Consider the following 27,895-nt stretch of genomic DNA (forward strand, 5'->3'; position numbering starts at 1 on the left):
GTAATCCAATGGACAAAGAATGCTTGTGGGAGAGAAACGTTCTATGGCTTGTTGCAGATGTGACCATCTGAGCAAATCAGGATTTTGCTTCCTACCCTTATAAAGTATTGCATCTGCTTTCACTCTGCGACTGCTCTGCAAGGCTTCGCAGCCTTCATCTAGGGTAGTGCTGCTTGTTTAGTGCTGTAACTGCAAGCTCTGCACACACTGTAACATGATTCCCGTATCTTCAGATCACATGTGTTTCTCATGTCCTCCTCTTGAAGAAGCCATTAATTAAATGAGTTTTATTCGTCTTGACTTATGGAAACTATTAGCATATATCTCTAGTCCAGTTTTGGTGCATGCTAATCACATTTTCATGAATTGCAGATTTTTGCTTAGAAATAATAGGATTTGGTTTTGAAGCTGTTTAATACAACCTGCCTGTTCTGTCAGCATCTGTATTGACAGCTCCCTCGTAGCATTAAGTTTTTAAGTGAATCCATGGTTCTTGCAGAATAATTAGTTAGTCGTTGGAAATAGAACAAAGACTGACGGTGTCAGAGAAAAAACAGTGGCCACCAGATTTGATTAATTGGTGTTTATTCAGGTAGTAGACAATTGTTATTTATAAACTATATTAAAGATTTTGTAATTTCAGAATGTTTTTTGAAAACGCATATGTCCTGGTTTCAGCTGGGATAGAGTTAATTTTCTTCCTAGTAGCAGGCACAGTGCTGTGTTTTGGATTTAGTAGGAGAAGAATGTTGATAACACACTGATGGTTTAGTTGTTGCTAAGTACTGCTTATGCTAGTCAAGGACTTTTCAGCTTCCCATGCTCTGCCAGGTGCACAAGAACCTGGGAGGGGGCACAGCCAGAATAGTTGATCCAAACTGCCCCCAGGGCTATTCCATACCATATGACGTCACGCTCAGTATATAAACTGGGGGGGTTGGCTGGGGGCAGCCATCACTGCTCAGGAACTGTCTGGGTATCGGTCGGCAGGTGGTGAGCAATTGCATTGTGCATCACTTGCTTTGTATATTATTATTACTATTATTATTATATTGTTATTATTATTATTTTACTTTATTTTATTTCAATTATTAAACTGTTCTTATCTCAACCCAGGAGTGTTTCTCACTCTCACTCCTCTGATTCTCTCCCCCATCCCATCGGGGCAGGGGGAGTGAGCGAGCGGCTGCGTGGTGCTTAGTTGCTGCCTGGGGCTAAACCACGACAGCATATGACTTCATTATAAAGTCAAATTAGATTTTACTGATTACTGAATCAGTACTAGAATTATAGATGAGTCCGCTCTTCAAATTTTCAGATGCTAGAAATTTACTTGGAAATTCAGCTTATTATAGACTGTGAATTTTTGGCTCAGCTTGTTGTCAAGATGGCATTCAGACCTAACTCTGAAAATCCCACAGAAGATTTGGTGTTCCCATGTTGGACTTGAATCGAGGCCATCCCTACTTAAAATGAGCAAAGTCTAGGCAGTGGAGGCAGCGCATGCGGTATGTGAATTGTCTTGTCCTAAGCTAAGTTATGACCACCTCTACATCTTCCTTGTCTTTTATGGTACTAATTTAAACAGTGTACAGTGAGTAACTCTGAAAAAATTTATAACTGGATGTCAATGCTGTACTGAGAAATGGCCTGGATTGAAAGCAGCATTGTGTGAGCAAAGCCTGATGATACTTCACATTTAGTCTTTATTAGGAAATGTAGCTGAACCATTTAGAATTAAATCTTTGACAAACTACTATTTTTGTTAGATTGTTAAACTGGATTGCCTGCTTTATATGATATTTAGAAAGATCAGACACAAATGTTGTTTCCAGATTATTAATTCTCGTGCCAGGTCAATTGCCCATTTATTTTTAAATATTTATGATCATCTCAGTTTTGCCCTGATGTTGGTAATGGTTATGTTTATTTAGTCTTACGGTTTTCCAAGTTCTGGACACACAGACATGCTGAAGTCTTTTCAGCTCCCTTCTCGACTATACATCAGACTCATGGGATAGCTCATCTTCCAGACAGCTCTGAAAACCAAGGCTCTATCTCTTCTCGCAGCATATGCTGAATGCAATTAGGCACCAGTTCAGAAAATGCTTTGTAAACATTCTGAATCCATGCCACATTTTCTAGTCTCAGGAGCTGCCAAATTCCTAAATGCTGTATTCAAGCCAGATGTCTAAATATATAAAATGAATGACTGAACAAAGTGCCTCCTTAGTAGAGCATATGCCTATAGGATGGACACAGACAGACCTGAGGGGTCTGACATCACCTCCAGAACATGATGTTCTGCCAGCCCACATCCCTGGCTACTAGGAGGGAGAACAGAATATACTCTCTCCTGGAGGAGCTGTACGAGGAAGGAGCACCCTCACTCTCATTTTTTGCTCTCTGGGTATGGGATACCAAGCCTCAGGAATCTCTGCTAGCAGTATCATAAGGCAAACTCTGTCACTTCTCAGTGAGAACACCTGCCTCTGGGACACTGAAGTACTTGTTCAGCAGGATCAAACAGGTTGAGTATATCTGGGTTTTCACCTGAGCAGCACCCACTCAACCGTTATGAATGGGCTGCCTTGATCTTGTTAGGAAGTTTATGTAATACAAGATACACAGAAAAAGAGCTTCTGTGTAAAACAATTCAAGTACTTTACTGACTGTTAAGGCTGCCAAACTGGTTTTCTCTTGTTGAAAGCAGAAAGAGAGAAAATAAAAAATGAATGCAATACTTATGATTAACATTATGGACATTAGCTCAACTGTAGTAGTGGGCAAAACTGAAACACACTTGAGCAGGTATAGTAACCTACATTGTAAATGTATTATAAGAGTAGTGTATGTTGAAATTGTTCATAGAACATTTTCACTAGGCAGTCTTTGTCACTCCTTCTCAAAAGAAATAAACCTGATCCTTTCTGAGCTATGTTTAAAGCAAAGCATAAGATGCATTTATATTCCTAGTCTTCCTAGGACCTGAAACTTTAGTGATCTTAAAAAGTCGATTGGCTTAGTTTCCCTTTTACGTAAGGCTGCCTAGTTAGATTGTGAATAGTGCATGTATGCACTGAGATGGACTGTGCACAATCTTAGAGAAATGCCTGCAAGGTGTTAAAACTTGAACCCAGACACTATTGGTTTGGATGCTCTGTAAATAATTCTATTAATAATCTTGAGAATAGCTAAACTGATCCAGAACGATTGTGATGAGAGGCTACTGGTAATGTAATAATACTCTAGTAAGGTTACATAGCAGTAATAATTCGTGGTAAGGCAAGGTAATAACTCTCTCCTCCCACAACCGTCTAAAAAAAACCTCTGCATAGTCAAATACATCTTGAGTAGTTACTCTCCTTTGTAACAATGACAAGCATAGAAATAAAATAATTTCAAAAATTATTAAAATGTATTTACTAAAGGACAGCAGTGGTGTAGGAAGCTCTCACTAGCAGAATGTCTTTCTTCCTCCTAGGTATGGCAATGTGGAGGAAGTGTTGAGGTTCTACCTTGCTCCAGGATTGCCCACATTGAAAGAGCACATAAACCGTACACAGAAGATCTAACTGCTCATGTCCGGAGAAATGCACTAAGGGTGGCTGAAGTCTGGATGGATGAATTTAAGAGCCATGTCTATATGGCATGGAACATACCCCAGGAGGTGAGTCACAAAGACTGGTGTTTGCAGGCTTTGGCTTTAGATCCTTTTGGGTTTGGTTCCTACTCTGAATTTTTATTTTTCTGCTAGGATTTTGTTATTTGTTTACACGTATGTATGCATTTATGTCTTATATATAGGCATAAGATATGCCTATACATGCACACTTACATATAAAAACATATTGTAGTTGTGTCTTATTTCTTTGTCTTTGGGTTCCTTAAAAATTAGTTTCTTATGAAGTTCATAATCCTCACTGATGACTTTTCATGGAGATTTTAATCTAGCAGCTGTAGAAATGGGGGGGAGGGGGGGGGCAGAAAGCATTAAATCTATATTACACATCTTTTTTTGAATTTGAGTCTCTTCTTTACCATCACAGAGAGCTATAATTCCTCCAGATTTGTGAGGGGAGTTCTGCCAAGGGGCAAGGGATGTTAACATCTACTGATTCGTGTGTGTGTGTGTCACTCTTGAGAAATTTCAAATCAGAGTAAGGGTGGCTGGTGGATGTCATAACATATTGCAGAATCTAGCTGCAACTCCCATTTGGCCTGCTTGTCCAGATTTCTTTTCCATAGATGAGCAATGGTTGGTGCATTGTATTGAAAAGATAATGTTGGATGGCTAACCTGGGAGTTCAGTTTGACATCTGATTTTAGTTGTTCTTCAGATCTGTAGTCAATGGTATTTAATCTATGAATTGTTAAGAGCTACAGGGCTCTGAGAAAGGTGACTGTATCTATTCTGGAAAATAGTCAGGATCCATGCAGAATAGGTTGTTTCCACCTAGAGGTTGGAAACCATGTCTGTAGTTGAATTTGAGGTTTGACTTACAGTGTGCAGTTCTCATCATTACAGCAAAAGCAAATATTCTAGACTTAATAAATAAACTTGGGCAATTTTTTTTTTTCCTTAATAAAAATCCCTCTGAGTGATTTTGCAACTGTTCAGAGAAACTGGTTTTGCTGTGATTTCTGGTTTGAGAAATAAAATGCTGTAGTTCTCCTCCTTTAGTTTAATAAGGAAAAAAGGCTAGAAACCAAAAACCAGCTAGATATATGAATGCTGATGTTGATTCATCTGCTTTCAGTAATTTCCTTCTTATCTCATGGTTAAAACTAGATAATGTTGGCAAAGTGGGGAAGTCATTTTGCTATTGTCAGGTTCTATTTTTTGTTAGTTATTTTCCTGAAGATTGGTTGATCTTTATTGATTGAGCAAGTTTCATCTTTTTGACTTGCAAACACAGCATTAACACAAAACTTAGAAATTCCTTTTGCTAACCAGGATATATGGTATTATACGCATATTTGCCTAATATTCATCCAGATATGGTGGTGGCGATGCTTAATCTTGTGCAAGGTTGAGATTTGAATGCAATTTGGAAATTAAATTCATAAAGAATACAAAGATAAGTTGTCTTGACTGTGCCTATAGATCAGAAAAAATAAGCTGTTATAATAAATTTTAAAACTCATTTATTAAACAAAGGAAACATATTTTATTAAACAAAGGAAAAATAAATGCAGTGTGTGGATTGAACTGATTTCTTCAGGTCACAAAGTGCATCAAGGTGTTTGCACGGTAGATCTTGTACTGCCAAAACTGATTTTGTTCATAGTTTTGAAGAGGAATACCAAGTTTTCTTACTACTTCAATCTCCAGTCATTTTCCCACCACAAATGTACTAATCATTGCACTGAACTGCTTGAATAAATTGCAAGGCAGATTATATTCTCTCTTCATCTTCACAAAGGCTACTGCTGTCAAACCATAGTGCAGACTTAAAAGCTGGAAATGGCAAGCACTAAATCAGCTTTTAATAGTGGTAGCCTCTTCTGCAATGTAATGAGATGCTTCTGTTGCAGGGAGAAATCTATTACTATGTGTATGTATGGAACCTGTAGCACACAGAACCTTCATTTGTATTTCTCACTGCTGTAGAAAACCAAATAAACACACACATGCCCACATACTTATTTAAAATATACTGGGAAACAGCTTAGTTTTCACAGTTGTAACAGGCCTATAAAGCCTGAATGTACTCGTTGCCTAGTAATTGCTACAGGATGTTCAGAGACAGCATGGCACCTTTGTGACCATCAGAAGGTTCTCCTGTCAGATGGGGTCTGTGACTTACAGCTGTGTACATCCAGGTGTTGTTCACCCAGCTTCCATCTTTTGCCATGTGGCAAATAGGGAAGGACTTAGAAGAGTGTTGGGGCTCTGTTTTGTTCTGACAGCCTGACATGTGCTCAAGTATCCCAAATCAGTTGTGTAATTTGACGCTGTTCTAGGCATCTTTGTGTTCATTGTGTGAGGCCTCGTGCCAAGAATCAGGGGAAGAGCTCCAAAGACCTGGCACTTCCTTTTCCTTTCCAGTGCTAAACTTAGCAAGTACTGAACTGATTCTAGAGCAGTAGGAAACAAGTACCTGTTTAAGGAAAGCTTCTGGCCTTTTAAGGGAAAGAAGAAAATACAGGATGAAATTACACTCCCAAGCACTGTAATTGAATCAGTCAGTATAATCATCATTAGTGGAACTCCTCTTTTATACATCAAAAGGTTAGGAGCAATGCAGTCTCTGGTTGGTATAGAAACATCGGTAGAAAGAGGGAGTATTCAGTGTAAAGAAGGAACCTAAAAAATAACTTAAAGCTTGTGGGACACTTGTAATACAGACTTCCAGTAGGCAGGGGGCAAAGAGATGGTGGATGAGAAAGGCTGGGGATGGATAAGGTCAAATGTAGATACCAGATGGGATGGCAATATTTCTGTTTCATCTTTGCTTACCTCAAGATTAAACTAAAGGTGAAATACCAAAGAGGGACAATTTTCAAATCAAACCTAGCTTCAGCTTAGGCAAAAAGATATTGAGACATCATTGTGAGAGACATGCAGAGAGGACAGACAGATAGCATGGCCAAATACTGTTACACAAGTGGATAACTACAGGAGTAATTCTCTGTCTGGAAGCTGATGAAATAGTGCACTGGTAGTGGACTGTGTAGGTAATAGAAATGTATTCAGTTATAACAGCCGGGACTATCCATGACATATGTTATTCCAAAATGTTAACCACGGCATCTGTTTTTTCCATGGAAGAATTCCCAGATCTCTGAGAAGCCCCATAGTCAGATGTTTCCCAAGGTTTTAGTCTTTGAGAGCTAATAATAATAAAAAGGAGTTACTCTTTTGGCAGTGTGCTGTGACTGCCCTCTTGGGACCTCTGTGGGTGGCTCTGAAGTACTGAGGGCTTCAAATGCGGATCTAAGATACCATGGTGATTTCTGCATCGTAACTACCTAGATAAATAGATTCAGAAAAGCACTTAAAACCCAAAGAAAAGATTTTTCAAGTCCCAGAAGCAAGAGCTGTGCTCTCCATGTATCCTCCCCTATGGTTTTGGTTTTGTTTTTTTCTTTTTTTCCTCCCATCAAATTCTCAGCTTTGGGGAACACACTGAGTTGTTGCTGGTGATAAAGCCAGTGTGCTACACGTGAGCTATTTTCCTTCTCCAGCTGCATGGGAGGATGTGATTACTGAGACCCCAGTTGCTCTTTCTTACCTTCTACAATAAACTTTGAGGAGACAACCGTTGGTGCCTGCAGGGTTGCATGAGAAAGGAGTTGGGATGCACTGGACCAGTTTAGTACCTGATCCCTGGAAGCCTTGTTAGTGCTGGAAGTCAAATGTCTGTGTGCTGGCATCCTCCTTTTCCTTCACACAAGTGGCAGATACACTGGCAAGTGCAAGTGCAGCCAGAGCAGTGCATGAGCAGGATTTGTCCATGGGATCAGTTGGTTGTCTTACAGCATCCTTATATTGTCTTACAACATCTAGTATGTTCCTCTATCTAGTCACTTGCTAGAAAAGTCAGGAAAAAAAGATCGCTTAAGGAGTAGTTCCACATAAAGTTTTATGAATGATGTAGGGCTTGAGGGGAGGGGTGTCATAATTTTTAAAGATTAGCTTGAGTTATGCTTCTTTATGCCAGACCTCAGTTCCCTACTTCTTAGTATACTTTGCTAATGTGGAAGTCAATTTTACCTCAGTTAGAAGATGCTTCCAGAACAAAATATACTTGTTCCAGATTAACATTAATTCAGTGCTCTGGGATGTAAGAAGTGTCATTGCTTCAGCAGCTCAGAAACCTAGATACTTACAAAGATACCTTTTTGATGTGTAACTAAGACAATTTAGTGCTTCCAATGTAATTTTTAAATCATATTTGGAGGCTGACAAAATCTTCAGGGCGTTTATGGCCCAGTAAAGGCCGTTGTTTATGTAGGTAGATTATAGGATTTCCCTATGAAAATTTATTTATCCTGCGTTTTGTTCTGAGGCAGAAGTGATAGAGCACAGTGTGGAGCAAAATGTCTCATTTTACTTCCTGTCAAATAGCAGCCATAGATTTGCACTTAGATCCCTCTCTAAAAAGTTCCACTGCATGATTTTACTGTAATAAATTATTGATTTTTATATACAGGGACCGTATGAAACTCATGCTTTATGATCTGCTCTTATGATAAGTAGAAATTAGGTTTAGCCAGAGATGTAAAGGACAATAAAAATTAGGGGAGAGAATATTCTGCAATTGCTTTTAACAAACATAGCAACTTCTCTTTTTACATTACAAGAGAAATTTAATAAGTGCTATTTCAGAAAGGTGAGCAGAGCTTCTGCTCTTTGCAGCAAAGCGGTAATCCCAGACTTCAGAAATGGCCAGAAAGGGTCATATACTAATGATTAGGCCACAGTGGGACACCAGCAATAAGGTTGTTTCTAGGGCATCTTGGTACTTCCTGCCATTTACTTTCGCATTTGGAGAGTGCCAGGAAGTTAGGGAACAACAGTGATATTCATTGGAAGCTAGATCTAAACCCCACCAAAGTCAATAGGAATGGTTCCGTTGACCAAAGCAGACTTTGAAAGAGACCCTGCCATGGTGACCTGTATCATATTTAATTGGGGCACTTATGGAGTGTGTGTGGGTAACAGACTCGCTTGGCAGACAAAAGCTGATAATTATCATAGGTCAAAATCATCTTTGCAATGAGGGAGACTCTGGATGATTAGTTTACACAGAAGTGTGTCACTGATGTCTTTTCTGCTTTTTCTGTCCTTTGTTTTACGTGCAGGACTCCGGAATTGATATTGGTGATATTTCTGAGAGGAAGGCCTTGAGGAAAAAGCTCCAGTGCAAGACCTTTAGGTGGTATCTTGTCAGTGTGTATCCAGAAATGAGAATGTATTCAGATACTGTCGCCTATGGGGTGGTAAGGATCTTGTTTACATTTCCCATTCTAAAAAGATCGGGGAGAAAGGTGTAATAGTGGAAGTCATTCATGAAGACAATGCCTGGCTCTAAGTAGAAGAATCAGATAAACTTGAAGTCACTAGTTAAATAATTTTTTAGACTGGTTATTGACAGAGACAACTGCTGTGCTTTTGTTTATGCTGAGGTATTCTGAATGTTGTGTTCCTCACTGATTTTTTGTTTGTTTGTTTGTTTGTTTCATGGCTTGCATTCCACTCAGAGATACTCAAGGCATGATTTTTTAGACATGTTGGAGCTGTCAGTTGCAAGGTTTGTGGCAGCAGATGAATTAACGAAATAGGCTTAGTATTTCAACTGCAAGCTTCTTAATATTGTAGCCAGATCTTAATTTAGAACCTCAAATGCCTGTATCTTGGGATCATCATCATCATTACTTGTGTGACAGTAGTACCCTTGTCTATGTTGAAATTGCACTTGAGTTGTACTGTGCTAATTAAAGCAGAGACAATTCTTGCCCCTAGAAAACCAGCAACATAAACAGAGAGGGTAGGTAGTGCATGACATGGAAGATGAGCATAGTAAGTTAATACGGGCCCATCATGAGCTAGTAGAGCTAGGAGGCCCTTCTCACATTCTCTATCCAGTGTCATATTCACAAAAATTGATTCCTGTGAATTAAATTTGCCTTTTTGCATGCAAGTCCTAATTAGGAAATGTATTAGTAAGAGCAGATCATGCAAGTGACAGATTTGGTTTGAGACATTCCTTCTCAAAAAGAAGTCCGAGTTGTGCAGTTTGCCAGTATGGCTCTGAGAAGACCCTTGAGGGTGCCATAGAGCAGCTGCTCTGTTTTGGCAAATGAAGTGATTGTATGTCTCACAAAGTTCCATGACCCCTTTGATGATCAATTAGAATTATCATGCTGGCTTTTCATACAGTTAAAAAAGAGAAGAAAAACACTTCCAACAAAGGTTTATGTCATTGTTAAATGCATGAGATAATGGTTACCTTCCAAAATAGTTCAGAACAATGCCAAAATTAGACCTGTGCAAGGACCCTCTTCCATAGACTGGAAGTGGAATTGGGCATGGAATAGCCCTCAGCGATGCCATGATCTAATCAGGTGTGGAGTTTCCTGAGGAGAAGGAGGCATAGCAGCTAATAAGCACATGGTTCTGCTTGTAGGTACCTCTGGCTAAAAAATCTTTGATTGCAGGTAGAAGTGATAGTAGATAAAAAAAGACCAGTGGAATAGCTAAGGTACTTGTTGCGTAGTCTCAGGATTAACTCCACATCATGTAAGTCAAAAGCAGCAAACAGGCACCCTAGGATTTTATATGCTGCTGAGAATTTTTCATCAGCCTTTGAAGGTTCCTTGCTGGCAATATACAAACCAAAAAGAATCAGAAGGGTTTGCTACAGAAATACTGAACTCACTGGTCAGCAGAACATGCACATTTAGGTACTGCATAATAATGCACATGATGCAGTCTTTTTTCTGCAGTGTGAGAGTAGCCTCATCAGCTAAGAAAGATCTGAGGAGTAGGCCTTATTTCATTATTTGTACTACCACAAAAGAAGTAGTGGACAGCTATGGCAATGTACCTGTACAGGTAAAGGGGGAGTGTTTTATGAAATAGCAAGCTTACTGTTTCATGAAATACTGTTGTATGAAACAAAAAGATAAAGTGCCCCAATCTTTTTAGTGAAACAAATGCTTGGATCGCTAATCTTCCTTCATGTCTGCTTTCCTGTTCACTTGCATGTCTTATAATGGAGAAAGGTGTGATATTTCAAAGCAAGTCAGCTGCTTGCTGGTTCTCTAAGTGCTTCCACTCATCAACTGTCTTCAATTTTTGTAGAAAATAGAGATATTGCTACTATAGCATTATCATTAATTTAAAAAAAATACTGAGTAATTACAAAAGTCATCTGAATAGGGGTGAGGGTTAGGATATAGGCATCTACAGAGTCATCACCCATATTTCCCAAATCCTAAATTTCCTCCTGTTCTGTGAGAGTTAGGAAAATAGTTGTATCATTCATGCCTAGTTTATGCTGTGGCATATAGCTAGGGTTAGGGTTGGTGGCAGAGTAAAGGTTTGGGAACCAAATTTCTTTCTGAATTCTGGAGTACCCTTAGAGTTAGGAGAAAGCAATGTCCGTGGGCCAAAAGCTGATGTATTAAGTGTAGGGACTGGCTCCCTGATTTCAGCTTGATGTTTGAGATAATTTTGCAAATTCAGAATTTCAGTAGTCTAGTTTATCTCTGTATTCTGTAAGGTTCTAAGGTTGAAAGGGAGCAAATGGCAGTATTGAGTAATTATTTCCATTTTTCAGTGTGGGGATTGGCAACCTGGTTATATTTTGGGTTGTAATTAAGATAAAGTCTTGGTAGTCTAAAACTGACCCAAGTCAATTGTTGGTTGCCACAAAGCCACTAGATTTTGGAAAGGGAGTCTGAGCCCAAGACTCTGGGCCTGAGATTTTGAAACAGCATTATCAGTTAACAGGCCAGTTGCTTTTTTGTTTTTCTGTTTTCTGTAGGGATCATTTCTCTACAGATATTCTAAGTTAATTGCAGAGTTGTAATTGTGATAAGAGTTTGAGAAATTAAATCTGAAGAGTTCATTTTAGTTTTCTGTTTTCAAGGTTCATAAGAAGAGACTATTGTTAAAAGGAATGTAGTGTTTTGTCTCTTTTTCTGTAGTGCCTGATCACCAGACAGCTGCTGTTACAGTTAAGGTCATGTTTCTTTTTAGAGCTTGGGACTCTTAAGTCTCTGTATCTGTTCTACTGCTGGGTCAGCCCTCTCAGAAGTTGCATGCTGATGTTGGTCAAGGAAGATTTTTTTGCTTCCTTTATTATGGGGATTGTTGTGGAAAAGGTTTGAATATTAGGGCTAGGACAAGCATTAGAACATGAGTTCATGGAAGAGGTTTTGAAAAGCCAAAGGTAGTGATGGATCCAGGCATGGATTAATAAGGCTGATATTTATCGCTGGTTTGGATAGAGTGTGGTGCCTAACATCTGATTACAATTAGTCATGGTTGTGGTTACATTTATGGCTAAGAAATACAAAGCTTTGAGAGAGGAAACTATTTAATTCTCAAGGCTTGCAGCTAAGAATAAGGTCAGTATTTGATAACTAATGCATATTTTCTCTTTAACATTGAGATTTGTCCTGTCTATTATTGAATTTAGAGTTAGGTTTGGAGTTGGAAATATTGCAGAGATGAGTTCATGGTTTTGATTTTATTCACTGCCTGGCTTCAGTCTCTTGCTTGTCCACATTTCTTACATATTACTGTACTTCTAGACTTCCTTTCTAAGCATATCAATTTGTTTTTTCCTCAAAGGAGGCCCCTGTACACAGCTGACAGGACTGCTCAGTTAATCACAGATGGTTGCAAACCACATCACCTCTTCACTCCCTCCATCAGACGATTCTCTCATGTTCTCTGAACTGATCTTACACCACTGAACACCTTTACGCATGCCCATGGGTATGCAATCTACATCTTTGGCCTCACACTCTAAAAAGACCTTCCAGCTATCTGTGCTCATTAATTTAGCACTGTACTTCCAGCAAATTCTGTCTCAGCATTGCACAGGTAATATATGGGGCTTTGTGATCAACAGGGCCACGTACTCTGCAGTCAGTTCATAGCTAGATTGCTGTGCATGGGCTAGCCCGGAATAATGCAAAGAAGAGCTAGTGCATACCAATTGGCCAGAAGTCTCTCAGTGTCAGCAGAAAGGATTTTTTTGAATTATTTCCAGAAATCAGACAACTCTCCTGAGTGATTCTGAAAAGCTGCTTAATTACAGGGCTTTCTCCTATGTTTGAAACTCCATCCACACTGCTCAGCGAGCTGCACTGTTAGAAAATTTCTCTTTTGTATATAGTGTGTACCAGAGACTCATTAGACAATATTTTAAAAACATATATCAAAAACTATTGCTATCTCTGAAGGCTTTTTGAAATCTACCCTCCCTGAAACCTTGTGCAACATTATTGAAATCAGTAGTGTTAGATTACCTACAAGGAAGAATTTAGTTCAGGTGCTTTCTCTTCAACATCTTCACTGCAACAAGTATTTTTAATTTTGCATATTTTCTTGCTCAACTGCATATGATTTTTTTGCAAAGAAACAGTAATCACACCACCTTTTTCTCATGTCAGATTTGCTTGATTTCATTTTCTTTCTGTTTATTTTAGCTGCAGAATTCCCTGAAAAGTGATTTGTGCCTTGATCAAGGGCCAGACACGGAGAACATCCCAATCATGTATATCTGCCATGGAATGACACCACAGGTTAGTTTGTCTAACGATCGCTGATATTGCTGCTGCTCTTAGTAGCCTGTGTAGGAGGAACCATCTTGTACCTGTCCTTGTTTTCCTGCAACAATACCTCCCTAAGCTGTTTAGTAGCTCTTTTATAGAAAGCTAGAATATTATTTCTGCTGTAAATTGAGAATCACTGGTATGTTAGCACTTTGACAATGAAGTTTGTTTATTAATTTTGAAAGAATTTAAGGAATACAAGAGTCAGTAACTGACTCAGATTTGTTGATCAAAGTTTTCCTTTCTGATCTTTAACTGTGCATGTCATATGAATGAAACAATGCATTTTAAAACATTTTACATACATATATATGTATATTCATAGTTTATTTATACATTATCTGAAGCAGCATCTTTCTTACTTGATATATTTACTGTCTCATTTACACAAATCTGAAATGTACAGCCACCTTCTTCACACCATGCAGCTGTTTCAAATTCCAAGCCCTGTTCTTGTGAAAGCCCTTCTTCTAAAGCTCCTTTTTTTCTTTTTCTGCTGTTGTACTGTTACTCTAGTATGTGCCAAAGACTCAAATTATCAAAACCTTTCCATTTTCTTACACAACAACTAGAGTTAGTAACTTGGCAAACAAGAGGGTTAATACATTGTATCTTCCCAAGTGGCTAAGTATATGGGCATAGGTGAAAGTATTTCTAGGCAAATCTTGACAGTAAAAATAACGTTACATGGTCTAGAACATGCTTGTCAAAAACAGATGTGGAAATTATGTAACTCTGAAAAGTGACATAAGCAAAAATGACATAAAGGAAATGGATGTATTTGTGGGAGTGATTGGAGAAACTGAAAAATCCCTCCAGTTTGAGTCTTTTTTTTTTCTCTTGACTACCTTCTGTATTTGTTTTCTCAAAAGGACCCTATTTTGCTCCACTTAAGTTATGGAATGTGGTTTTACCACATGGAATTGTCAGTTACATGATTTGACTATACAGCAAATGAATCCTCCTAATATCTCAGAAATAAACACAGAGCAACAAGGTAGTCTTGTCCTCTATACCTGGATCTCATAGTGAGCTGGAAACATGAGTTTGGTGAAATGCAGATATGATTCTGTACTTCCCTGCCAAGTTACACATGCTGCAACTGTGTTGTGTGCTGGCTTGCTTTGTTGAGGGCCTTTAATACTGACCACTAGTGGCATCATGCTTGAGTAAATTCTGAAGTTGAAGACAAAATATGTGAAAATCCCATCCATCAAACTCGCTCACTGCATGGGCTGTGGCTTATTTGTCACATAATTATGTGGTAACCCCTGTTTGTCTCCAGGAGGTTTTTAAGCTAGTCCTCAATGTTCGCTAAGGAACTGTGTAATTCACCTGTGAGCCAGAGCCATTATTCTTCATATTTTGGGAGGGCACCATAACTCTTTTCTGGCGTATCACCTGTGATAACAACACACTACAGGCACAGTTGTAAATTCCAATTAGAAATTTTAATTATAGTTAAGAGACAAACAACAACAACAGAAGTCTCTTACTGAAGCACAGTTCAGTATTCATCAGATCAAGAGCTACCTTTGAATGTCAGCTGAAGTTCTGTATAAATGAGAGAGCAAATAAATGACAGAGGGAAAAGAGGCAAGGGAAACTTTTCCTGACAAGATTCTGCTCCTTTCATAATTACAATGTTGTCTTCTTCCCATTACTGTGTATTTAATTTTGTAACTAATGATGTTAAAAACAACCCTCAAAAAGGCCGATATATAAGCAAGATCCCAGTAATGAGCGAGAACTTTCTTTGAAAGAGTAGACTTTCTCCAAGTTCAGGGTTATGGTATTAACAGGGAAAGCACTAACAAACATTATTTGGCATACTTCTATGAGATTTCCGTTGCACATATGGCATCTCTTGCTTAAGCAGAGCTGTAGCCATTTCCATTTCCTCTAGCATATTGGAAATATTTGAATAAATATTCCTTTTAATCTTAGTGAACTTGCCAGTAACCACAAAACGTATTGGTGAGATGCTAATTTTATTCTAGTAATGGTGAAATTCTATATATAAAGGGGGTTATTTTGCCCACCTGACAATCTTTATCAAAATAGATTAGTCAAAAAGATTAGTCCCCTGATTCAGGACCATTTGTATGACTGAGGGTTTTGATGATGCTGTTCTTCACTCTGGTGCACAGTTTTAATGGTGCAGCTATACCATTTATGGTTTTAGAGCTGCCACCATGGAGGGCTTTGCACAGTTGCATCTAGATGTGCATTAATATATCTGGCTGCCAGGAATCATTCCCTCATATGCAGTTTAAGTTGCTGTTCTTAGTTACTGCTATAGCCTCCTTCTAAATTGGGTAACTTCCTTTTTTTTTTTTTCCCCCACTAACTTCTTTCAGATGTTTGGGGATTTTCATCTTCTTGCATGGGAAATGGCTTAGATGAGGTGTTTGACATCAAGTAATAGTTTCAGAATTGTACATACAGCTACTGTTTCCTTTTAGCATGTTTAAACAAGAAGGAAATCATTGAAGTCAACAGAAAGGGAACTGCGTACCTGCCATTAAAAATCCATGCTCCGTTTTTTGCAGACAATATTGAGAACATCATGTGTAGCTTCATAATTAAAAGCAGTAGAAAATGGCAAGGAAATAGCCTCAAATATTGCAATGAAATGATCAAAAATAATTTTCTCTGCGGTGCTTCAGTTTCATTTTAGACATCAGAATTAGTTATGGTAAGACTTCTGTGATTCAGATTCCCCAACCTTTCAGCAATCCACTCCATATATCTACTGTAACTAATATTAGCATATTCATAATTCATTCCTGCAAGTATCTTAGAGCATTTAAAACTGTGTTTATTTTGTAGTACTGTTCCACAAATAGAGAAACTGATGCAAATCTTACATGTGGTTAAATAGTAGGATGGAATGGAAAATCAGAATGTTATCTGTCCATTTCCTTAGTCCTCTCATACTACTAATGAGAAAGAATTTCTCACAGTAGGGTATCTGGCTTGGCCAGATGAAAAGACAGAGGGCACTTGGAAAAACTAGAATCCGCGATTAGGTATGTTTTGTACCGTCCTTCTGTCTTCAGAGAGTGCTTCCCAGGGTAACTGTATTTTGTCCTGGTCCTGAGGAGCCTGGACGCTTCAGGAGTTATGATACCATCCACTGAGTAGAGCAACTTGCATGTTCAGCCAGTGAAAAAACCAAAATGGGTGGCGATCCTGCAATGCATTTTCAGTCATAGAATCATAGAATCATTTAGGTTGGAAAAGACCTTTAAGATCATCCAGTCCAACCATTAACCTAACATTACCAAGTCCACACTAAACCAATCAAGGGTAGACTAGACTAAACCATGTCCCGAAGCGCCACATCTACCTGTCTTTTGAACGCTTCCAGGGATGGTGACTCCACCACCTCTCTGGGCAGCCTCTTCCAATGCTTGATGACCCTTTCCGTGAAGAAATTTTTCCGAATATCTAATCTAAACCTCCCCTGGCACAGCTTGAGCCCATTTCCTCTCATCCTATCGCTAACTACTTGGGAGAAGAGACCAACACCCATCTCACTACAACCTCCTTTCAGGTAGTTGCAGAGAGCAATAAGGTCACCCCTCAGCCTCCTCTTCTCCAGGCTAAACAACCCCAGTTCCCTCAGCCGCTCCTCATAAGACCTGTGCTCCAGACCCTTCACCAGCTTTGTTGCCCTTCTCTGGACATGCTCCAGCACCTCAATGTCTTTCTCGTATTGAGGGGCCCAAAACTGGACACAGTATTCCAGGTGCGGCCTCACCAGTGCCGAGTACAGGGGAACAATCACCTCCCTGCTCCTGCTGGCCACACTATTCCTGATACAAGCCAGGATGCTGTTGGCCTTCTTGGCCACCTGGGCACACTGCTGGCTCATGTTCAGCCGGCTGTCAACCAGCAACCCCAGGTCCTTTTCATCTTTTGAAGGGAAGTTTTCATTAATTTAAGGGAGGAATCACTATTACTTTATCTTTAGTAAGAATGATTTCACTACAAAATGTTGCCCAGATAATTACAGATTCTGTTGAGAACTTACTTGTCTTTCTAAGTGGTAGCATCTGAACAGTATGACTTTCTAAGTTGCTCATCCTCCCCCAGTTCTGCTGCTGGAGTGTATTGCTTCCTAAGCATCACATCCTTCCATTTCTGCCTTTAGTCACTATCTGTCCAAAATCAACACGGTCATTACTACTCCCATCTGTACAGCAACGTACAGTATGTTGGCATAACTCCCCAGACTCATTGGCAAGAATATCACTATCACACCTGAGCATCTGCTATTACTTCTCATAGCCACCATGGATACCGGGCGGCTATTAGATGTGCATGAAGCAAGGCCAGAAGGTGGTTTTGGTACCTTTGGTGTGCTGATGGTCAACCGTTCGGAAGAGGCGTTTAATGTATGTCTTAGCCTGTCATATCAAGCCTCTTCTGCTGTGCAGTGCTGCTGCTTCTTAGAACAGCTGAACAAAAATGACTTCTGCCACTATTAAAATAGCTCACAAAATAAATGCAACATGGTAAAACAATTAATAACAGTAGTTAAAATAGGTTCCTACTACACTGTTCAGTGGTGGTAGAACTCATGTTGGTTTAGTTGCATGAGAACAGCTCAGAGGCAACGCACAACAGCCCACAGTTGTTCTTGGCCAAAGAGACTATGCGGGAGACAGCGGGCAGTGTGAGGAAGCAGACCCCCTTTGGTGTGGTGATAGAGGGAAACAGGAAAATTGAGGGATAAGGTGGACTGGCAGTAAGGGAGAAAGTGAGAGGAGAGAAAAGTAAAGGAGAGAAGGGAAGACAGAAGAATAGTAGTGGCAAAACAGTACAAAACATAAAGTTCATGTGAGATTGCAGTTTTTGCTGGGTTTTTATAAGTGGTTCATGCAGAAAAGGATAAAGGTACTGTTTTAGTTCTTGAACTTGTTGAAGCAAAACTACAATGCACTCATACATTTAGGCGTTAAAAGGTCCATTTCCAGCAGTGCCCCCATTTTCAATGGAAAAGATGGTTGCTTGTAGTTGCAGTAAGTACATGTCCCAGGCCTGACTGCGTTCTCTTCCTAATTCTGGGAACCTCCTGAGCCTAGATGTTTGGTGCTGTTTAACCAGGCCTGTAATCTTGAAGGCAGACTGATGACACCGTGTCACTTGCATTAAAACTACTCCTGAGTGGTAATTTGGAAGATTCTTTACTGAGAATGAAACACCACATTATTAGAGATTTTATAACTATTGTATAATAAACAAGTACCATCAGTCAGTGAAGTGATATTTTAAGTACAGATTTACCTTTACAGGTGCTTGTGATTGAGGGGATAATGGGCAGTTCTGTGTTCCCTTGTTCAATAGTTTCTGGCTTAAATATTTCTCAATTTATAAGCAGTTAAACCACAAAGCTCATCCAGGGATGTGAAAGCCAATACAAACCAGTTAGATTTTGAGGAATTCAAGTTGAGGACCGGGGTCAGAAACTAGACTGGGAGAATTACTAGAAAAGAAATGGAGGTGAGAAGGGCCACCCGTTCATATCCTTTCATATTCTTGCTAGAGATTGCAGAACTGACACTCAGAAACCGATGACTACAGCCCTGTCTGGTATGAATTACTGCACCTCTGCTGAAGGCAAGGAAAGGAAGTCATGCCAACAAGTAGAGCTGTGCCAGTTTACACTGTATGAGACTCTGACCTGAAAGCTTTATGTTGTATTCTAAGCACAGTGTGTGAAGTACTGGAAACAGCAGTTACAAGGACTCCCATGAACTTCTAAAAACTCTTCGTATGATTCATGAGTACATCTTTTTAAATATTATTCGTGTATATTTTCATAAAAACTACTTTTTCTTCAATGTAATTTCTTAACATGGTGGTTGTTCATACACAGGTATCTGTTAATTTGTAAACAAGAATATATATGAGTAAAAATTTCACTGAATGCATTTATATTCTGGTAAAAAAATACAGGGTTGATCACAAACACCGTATAGTTATTAGTCCAATTTCTAAAACCTAGGAGAGGAAACAATTCATAGATGTTCAGCAAATAATTATCAAAAGAATTAAAATAGCCTTGCAAATAATTAAAAAAAACAAGAAAAATAAATTTGTCAGTTTATTTCAAATGAATAGTTTAGACATCTCTAGAGCAAAGTTAGTCTGATCTTCAGGCTGTTGAGACATTACAAATATAAACATCTCAAAATAGAGTTTTAATAGAGCCTTAATTTTAATAAGTCTGTTCCAATGTTAAAAATTTTCTTTAGATGCCTCTGCCTAATGAAATTCACATTGTATTGGACAATCGCCAACGCCAGGAAAGCTGGGAGAAGAACCATGTGCTTTGTCAGAAGGAGTGTTAAGGGAATTTGGAAGCAGAAACAGTAGCCCCCTTAGGAGTGCCTTTTTGCGCATGTGAAGTATGCTGACCAAGAAGCACTATATACCATTTTATAAGGAGAAATTAACAGATAGCATGTGATTATATCCTTTACTAGAGGTCAGGCTTTCCTTGACACCTTTCCATTTGCAGTCATGCAAATACTGAATGCTGCAGCTGCTTTTCCGTGATAGTCTTGATTCTCCTGCCAACAGAGCACCACAATATTGCTGTCCAGAAAAGTTTTAGATAAAGGAGTTTCTTAATTTTAAGAACAGCATAGCTGTGATGTCTCAGATCCTGACCCTGGCTTATGAATGAGTATGTATTCTTCTTCTCCTACAGCTGAAAATTAAACTTACAGTGAAATTCTAAGTATTCTAGGCCAAAACCACAGCATTCTAAGAAACTACTATGAAATACATACATTTCAGAAAACAAGAGGTCTTTTGTCATTTAAAGGGAGGACCCCCCTGTTCTTAAGTGTGTGTGTAAAACACATAAGCATTGCAAACCGAGGCTCCGTGCAAGAAAATAGTTAAAGAGAAGGCGCCACATGTAGCAGCCACTGATACTGGCACGTTTCAGTGGTTGTCAGGGAATAAGGAAGAACAGAACAAAACCTGCTGATGTGGATCAATGATTGACCCTTCAAACTTGAAAAATCACTGCCCTGAAGATGACATGTCTACAATAAACATTTTCAGGGAGTCTTTTTTAAGCAATAAAAAGAAGCACAGCAGCTGTTTTACCAGCTGTCAGTCACATGCAAACTCAGGGTTGATGTTCACATTTGTCTTCAAGGTAAATGTTAGACTTACTCAGCATCTGTGTATAAGACAGTCTGATCTGACATCTGCTCTGTGTAGTACCATTTCTGTCTAAGGACCTGCTAAGGCATTGGTCTGAAGTTAGCAATTACCTGGTTTACGATAATTATTTTATGTATGCAGACATATACAGAGCGCTATACAGAAAATGAACTGTACCAAACATTCAATTACATCTTGATCCAGATACTTCACAGTGAAAAGTCACACCGTGCGGCAGAGAGAGTAGCCATTCCTCTCTTTGTACAGCCAAAGTGAGTACGCCGTTATTCATACAGAGTGAAGCAGCCGCATCACGAGTGGCAGCTTAGCTGGTCGGCCTGATTCTTAGAGGAGAGTGGGCATCAATCAGGCCCTGGCTTTGGCGAGCGGTTCAGACTGTGCTGGGTGCTGCGTGAAGCCCTGCATGGTTTGTAGTGTGGCTGCCTGAGATGGTCAGCGGTGCAGCCTTTTCCCTCGCAGTCTCTCTCTGCAGACGCTGCAGATCAGGTGTTCCTGCAGAGGGGCCTGTGCTTATCTTCACATTCTGCCAGAGGCTGCCTCTGACAGAGCACAGAGTCAGGCTCATTTACGCACTGGGCCTAACGCTAACTTTATGCACATACAACATGCTTTCTGGGAACAAGGGTATTTCCGCAGTAAATGCTTCTGGAACTAGAATAGCTTTTCTTTTTTTTAATCTAGGTTGCTCAGTTCAGTAAAGGTCCAAGTAATAGAAGATAAAGTTACAGAGTTAGTGAAACTGCCTAGCAAGGATGGTTATAACCATTAATGAATCCTAATTCTTATTTTAAACATATTCTCTAAAGGGACAGCGTGCTATGGCAATTAATGTCTTATATAAGATATTCCTGCTGAGTAGTTTATTGAGGCTATTTATATTTCTGTTGATTTCTTTCAGTGCATAAATCCTGATTTTGATCATAATAAAGTTAACAGAAACTGTGACTTCGCAATGGAAGCAAAATCTGGTGTTAGTTTTTGGAATCCCTTTCAAAGTAGAGAGTTTTTTTGATGTACGCCTGAGAAGCTAAATCCAGCAAACACTTTTTCAAAGCTGCAGCCTCTTCAGAGTATATGACAGGGGCATCAGGGAGCTACAGACATGCTTCAAACGTTTCCAAAACCAGCCAGTCCTTCCTTGGCCTAGCACAGGCAGTACAACACTTTCTTCTTGGGGACATGATGTGGATGAAGACTGTATATATCATTTCATGTTGTGTATTATTTTCTTTTTTTAATCTTTTTCCTTCCGTTTGATTCTGGCTAAATTCTCATTACTTACTTCTGTGCAAAGTTGCAGAGAGAGAATCTGTTAATCTGATTTCTAGTTTTGGAGCAAATTTTGTACTGAACCATTTGCCATGCGTAAATTATTTCTGTACTTGCTGTGCTTTGATTTAAGAGGCTTTCTGTTGATATAGATAATATGACTGTTACCCAGTCTTCTGTATTGCTTATCTCATTCAAATTCAATACCTATTGCCTGGTAGGAGAGATTCTCTTAAACTGAAGAGAGTTGTTCATTTGCAGGTGAAGATCAGTGGTGTTGAATTAATAGCTTGTAAAGTACAAGTATGGATCTGATCACTAGGTCCATTGTCTGAGCATAGACTGGTGAGTGATTTGTAGAGTGTATTTTGCAACTGACCGTAGGTCTTTATGATGGTAGGACCAGAGGCTAACCTGTCTCTTCATTTTATGAAAGTATCAGACATGATGAACGTCATTTTCTGTTCACAGGGTAAAAGACACTTGAATTCAAAAGAATGAGCACAAGAGGTCCTTCTTCAGGTTTCAGACCTAGGATAGGTCTTTTGTGTGTTCCACTTCACTGATTAAAAACAAAAGCAAAGAAAAAAGCTGTAGAACTGCATTATTCTGGATCAGAGGAACTATCTTATGCATCCCTCAATTTGGAAATAATGGAATGGCTATTGCTGCTTATTTATTTTTGTGTTTGAAACTATGTACTGTAAAAACATTGTGCATGCCTGTGAGAATTGAGAGAACTGATCACTTGGAATTGAAACTCCAATCATAGTGAAATGAAATACTTGAAAAACAATCATTTTTTTTTTCCTAAGAGTAACATTGATTTTCTCATTTGGGACCGTATAGCATTTATGTACTCTTGGAGAAATGGTTTTGTTTCAGAGAAATTTTTTCTGTGTTTCGATAGGATGGCCTAGAATTAAAAGACTTACAAATGTCTTAGATGCTTTTGAAATCTATATTCTTGCCTAGTGTACAGGATCACTGCTGAAGGTGAGCATGAATAATGGAAAAGGAAAATACTACTATAAGCTGAAACCAGTGATCTGGCTAAAGCAGTAATCTTGACATTCAGGTTCCAGGACCTGAGCTGAAGTTAAAAAGCAAGAATTCAAAAAGTAATTCAGTTCTTCGGGGTGCCATGAATATTTAGGACCAGAAGCAAGAACATTAAGAACTTGAATTACTTGAAAACTTAGAGACAAGAAGGCTTTAAGAAAACAAAGGTCTTTTTAATTAATATTGGCTACTCAATAAGCATTTTTCTGACTGAGAAATGACTGTTTGTTTTATGCAGGTAGATGCAGCGGAAGAGTCAAAGGTAACTTGGCCAGTGCCACAGATGACATGTTTGGAAAAGCAAATAAAACCTCTAACCACAACATATAACAGGAATAAAAGCAGTTGTCCGTAATATGCCATATATGTTCAATCATCCATTCTTTTAAATAAAAGGGAAATGCTCATCTCGGAGAATGGATAAGAGTTCTTTTAAGATAGCTGTACTATTTAATATTTTACAGTACAGGTAATGGTACAATTTTACATACATTACAAAATGTGCTGAAAAGATACAGAAGCATAAGTTGACCTTTAATGGGAGGAAAGATTGCAAATGCTGATCAGAATTAATGTCAGAAGGGTACTCAGAAAGTGCTATCAAAGACATTCAGTTAGAAAGCTTTTGCCTAGTAAAGCAGGATTTCCATAGAGATAATAGAAAGTTCAACTGGCAAAAATTCTGATGTAATTTACCTAGACTTGGTAAACTTAGCTTTCATCACATTACTGCAGAAAAGAATAATGCATCATGTCAGCAAAAAACAGTGGTGAGCAAACTCATGTAGTACACAGAGAAATATGCTGGGGACCACAAAGAATGCTCACGCACAGAAACAATAGGATTAATAAATTAATACCTCTGTGCTCCTCTGCTGTACCATACAGCTCACAGATCTGGGGCTTTTTCAGTTTGGTGTATTGTTTGTTTGGGGTTTTTTTAAGAAAAACTGGTTAGTTGATATTGCTGTACATTACAGAATGTTCTTCCCAGAATTTTTTATTTTAATACGTTATGAGGTATTTCCACTTCATGTTTTATGTATCATGTTATCATTATCTTGCATGTTTTCTGCATTGCTTTAATTTTTGTACTTGCCTCTCAGCCCTTGGGTTATCCTCTTCATCTCGAATTCTGTTGCCTCTCTATATGACTAAATCCTAGTTTAGCATCATTATCATCTTTCTTGGTTATCTTGTCCACTGTTGATAGGTCTGTTATAGATATAGGAGGAGAGGGACATATATCTGCTGTCTCTATAGTTTGACTGGGGAACTATTTATTCAGCATTTTGTTAAATAGGTGAAGCTGATGCAGGAAAAGAGTTTAAGTGGAATATCAAAGAAGTTGGTTTTCAGGCTATTTAAAGTTAACATCTTCTTTTGATTTCTTTGCATTTTATAAGATTCAAATCGTGATTACTGAGCTTGTGATGGTCCCTGTAAGAACTTTCCTCCCTAGCTCACATTTTTAAGGCAATTTGCCCAGCATATCTGTAGTAAGAAAACAGCACTGAAAATGTAATTGAAACAAACTGTTGTGAGCAAGTGCAGCGCCTAAGAATTTAAAATTATCAGAGCATTTCAAGCTCTCATGTAGTGTTTTAATTTAGAAGAGATTAGAGTTGTTAGCCTGAATATTATACAACAGTTCAAAACTGTTCTCATCTGGGAAATAAAAACACACATACATTTTCAGGCAATTTTTTTTTCTTGTGTTAGAGTATGTAATTTTTTGTATGGATAGTTTTGGCCAGAAGGATTTCAACAAGTTAAAACATCAAAATATTTGAAAACATGAAGGTGAAATATTGCTGAGCTTCTAGGCGATAAACCTGGCGCTGGATTTTGGATTCAGATTCTGTGCTTTTCATGTTGGATACTAAGCCGATTAAAGGTAACGCTGCCTTTCATATTTGGTTCAGTTCAGGGGTAAAGGCTTACAATAGTCTATTACATACACCCAGTGAGCTGGTGCCAAAAGGCTTTGGAGCTAACACCCCCAAAATATACTGGCTGTTGTGTTTCCGAAGCTGCTGCTGACTTTTGCAACGGTTGGCTAATACACTGATCTGGGAGCCTAAAGTTGGCCCACTTAGAGATCTCACTCAAGTACTGTGCAAATGAGCACTGCTAGTACGGAGTGGTGAGTGGTGTTCCTCACCATGGGTACTAGACCCACGGAAAGTCATAAAGGACCGCCGCAGAGGGACCAGACATCTTCAGAAAGGAATATGGCTTGTAGCTCAGCATCAGGGAAGCGGTATTCACCGGCTTGAGGCCATCAGCTCTGTTGCTACCAAGGCTCTAAACATCTCTTCAACAGAGGTGCAGGCCTTGGGACAGCACACCTGTGCCTACGCTGCATGGTGTTTGCACCCAGCGCAGCCCTGCAGAACACCCCACCGCTGGGAGCTCATTAACAGGCCATAGGTACCGTACGCTCTGCCTTCGCCAGTGGTGGAGGTGGCTTTACTCCACCTAGAGGTATGCTTTTGATGTCCGGACAGAAGGACTCCTCTTGGGTCTTGTTTGTACTAGAGCATTGTTGTAAACAGCATAGCAGTTGAGAACTCCTACAAGCTATACGTCCTGTCCACACATGAAAGCGGTAGCTGTCTATGGGCTTGGACGTGATGTGACTGGTGAAAAGTGTGTTCCATCTTATTCAGTTATATCTTAATCATTTTAGTGGTACTTCACAAGTGTACAAGTTTTTTTTTTTTTCTCCTAACAAAAATGTATTGAGTGGCATGACACTACCCTGAGGCCACATACTCACAGTACCCTGATAGTCCATACGCTACTTGAGTGTTGAGTTGAAATATTTTTTAAAAATGGAATTAACTTCCCATTTTCTATTAATAATCTTTCTCTGCCAGGTAGAATAGGTGTAAAAATTTCCATAGTTCCGTTGATTTTCATCTCAAAAATATATAGTACAATCAAAAAAGGAGGACAGGGCTTTCCTTTGCCCTGAAAACGGTTTTAATTAATGCTTTTGGAGAAATAAAACAGCTGTGTTGGGTACCTGCAGTGTCTCATAATCGAATACTATTTGAGCATTTCACATTTTGTAAATGCATTAATTTGAAATAGATCAGAGTTGCATATTATGTAGCAATTACTAGTTATCCATATTTTAAAGATGTCTCTTCTCATTGCAAATTGGCATTTCAATCAGCAGTTTTTAAAACCAGTTGTCACTTACAATATAAATTCAGCATAAACCCAACATAGTTATTGGAACACATGTATAGCACTTGGAGATTGATGTAGTAATTGTCGGCTGGTTGTCAATTTAAACATTCTTTTGATTGATGTTATACTGTCTCATTTGTTACTTCATCAGAGTTAAAGTTCTGAAGGTCAGATTTTTGTTTCTCAAATTCTTGACGGTATGTGAATAACTGTTAGAGGAGGTAGTTAATACCATAGATGGAAGATTCACTTTATAATTTCTTTAGTTCTATTGATAATTTTATTATGTCATTCCATTAATTGAAGTCATCCACTGGCTCATTTAGAATTCATGGACCAAATTCAGTCCCCATGAAAGCGTATTTAACTCCCTCTGTAATTACATGAGCCGTATTACTTCCACAGCATTCATTCAAATTCTGATCAGCAGTTCAGTTTCAGCTTAGTTTCTCTGTAGTATTGTTCACCATTTGCAGAGTTGGGGTTTTGGCGGAAATGTTTATGGAACGATTGTATTCACAGCGTGGTTTTGTGAACAAAGGATTTTTTTTTCTCCTGTTCATTAACCGTCATTTGTCCAATCAGGAAGCAGAGAGAATATCAGAAGTTATTTGTTCACATGAAATCTTCCTTGAATATTTATGAGTAACTGAAAAAAAATCTGCATTGATTTGTAAGCCAAGAAAAAGCTATGTTTGTCAGATAATTTATTTGAAATCAGCAATCAAACTAGCTCTCAGCAAGAGTTGAGTTCAAGCTAAACCTGGTTATATTTACAGAGTAGAAGTATTTTCCCCAAAAGAAAATATGGGAAACTAGAGACTTATTTAGCATTGTTTCAAGAACCAATGGCTAGAAATTAGGAATAAGGTGCATATTCATATCAGAGCAGATGACTAGCCATCATAAGAAGCAGCAGTAACTGCTGAAGTCATCAAAGCTGATACAATTCTGGAAACTATAATTTAATGCAGTACAAGTTACTGGACTTAGAGGTAACCACGTGGAAGCATATAGCCCGTGTCATGTGGAAGATCAAAGTAAAAAAACCAAGTGGTCTTCTTTGGCTCTTAAATCTACTAACATGTCAGCTAAGTGACAATCACAGCTAGTACTTCTTTGAATTTTGATTCAATTTAGAATGTACAGAAATAACACTGATTGTTACAGTAGAAGAACAATGGTATGCCTTTAAAGAAATTGGGGGGGGGGGGGGGTTTAACATGTTTTTGTAAGGTAAAGAACCTTATAGCTTTAAAAATAACTGCTAAATTTCTTGAATCATTTGCCTTTTTTTTTTCTTTTCTTTTGAAGTGTGATTAAACAAATTAAGCTTGGCATAGCAGAGCTATCCCTGTATATCTGCTCAGCTGGCTGTCCATAAAGGCTTAGAGCAATCAAGTGAAAAAACTGACGAATGCATTTAAGTTATTCAGATGTTACTACAATATTAACTTTGTATTTGTTTAGCAGGGAACTGCACTGATTGCGAACATTGGAGCTTTGTTGCTCTTGATATGTTAAGGCTGTAGTGATTTATTCAGCATGCATATTCCATTCAGCATTTATTTTTAGTGCTTTTGAACTCTGAAATTAGCCTTAAAATTGTGAGGTCTGCATTGACTGACTCACTAATGGCATCAGTTTGGGAAGGAAAAAATAGTAGTACAGCTTATGAACTCAGAAATTTTGTTAAAATAACATGAAGTTTAAATTAAAAAATGGAGAAAACTGAGATAGGTTACCACATTAAACCTGGAACTTTTGTAGATCATGTTGCTTTGCATTTAATATGGAGGTCTGTGACCAAAGGGCAGGGACAGAACTCAGTTCGTAAGAAGGAGATCATGCC

The 27,895-nt window shown here is 38.7% G+C and overlaps 1 protein-coding gene across 2 annotated transcripts in view; it reads left to right on the plus strand.

Annotated features, from left to right (window-relative positions):
- The window catches only part of GALNT18 (polypeptide N-acetylgalactosaminyltransferase 18), a 259,359-nt gene that overhangs the window by 188,876 nt on the left and 42,588 nt on the right, over nucleotides 1–27,895 (plus strand). Inside the window, exons 7-9 of one of the 2 annotated variants that reach the window (XM_075712750.1) lie at nucleotides 3,485–3,670; nucleotides 8,812–8,949; nucleotides 13,174–13,269. In XM_075712750.1, coding sequence (XP_075568865.1) covers nucleotides 3,485–3,670; nucleotides 8,812–8,949; nucleotides 13,174–13,269 — 420 coding nt within the window. The remainder of the gene's footprint in view (nucleotides 1–3,484; nucleotides 3,671–8,811; nucleotides 8,950–13,173; nucleotides 13,270–27,895) is intronic. The other variant, XM_075712752.1, reaches the window with a different exon arrangement.

This window comes from Pelecanus crispus, chromosome 6 (assembly GCF_030463565.1).
Source record: "Pelecanus crispus isolate bPelCri1 chromosome 6, bPelCri1.pri, whole genome shotgun sequence".
NCBI lineage: Eukaryota > Metazoa > Chordata > Aves > Pelecaniformes > Pelecanidae > Pelecanus > Pelecanus crispus.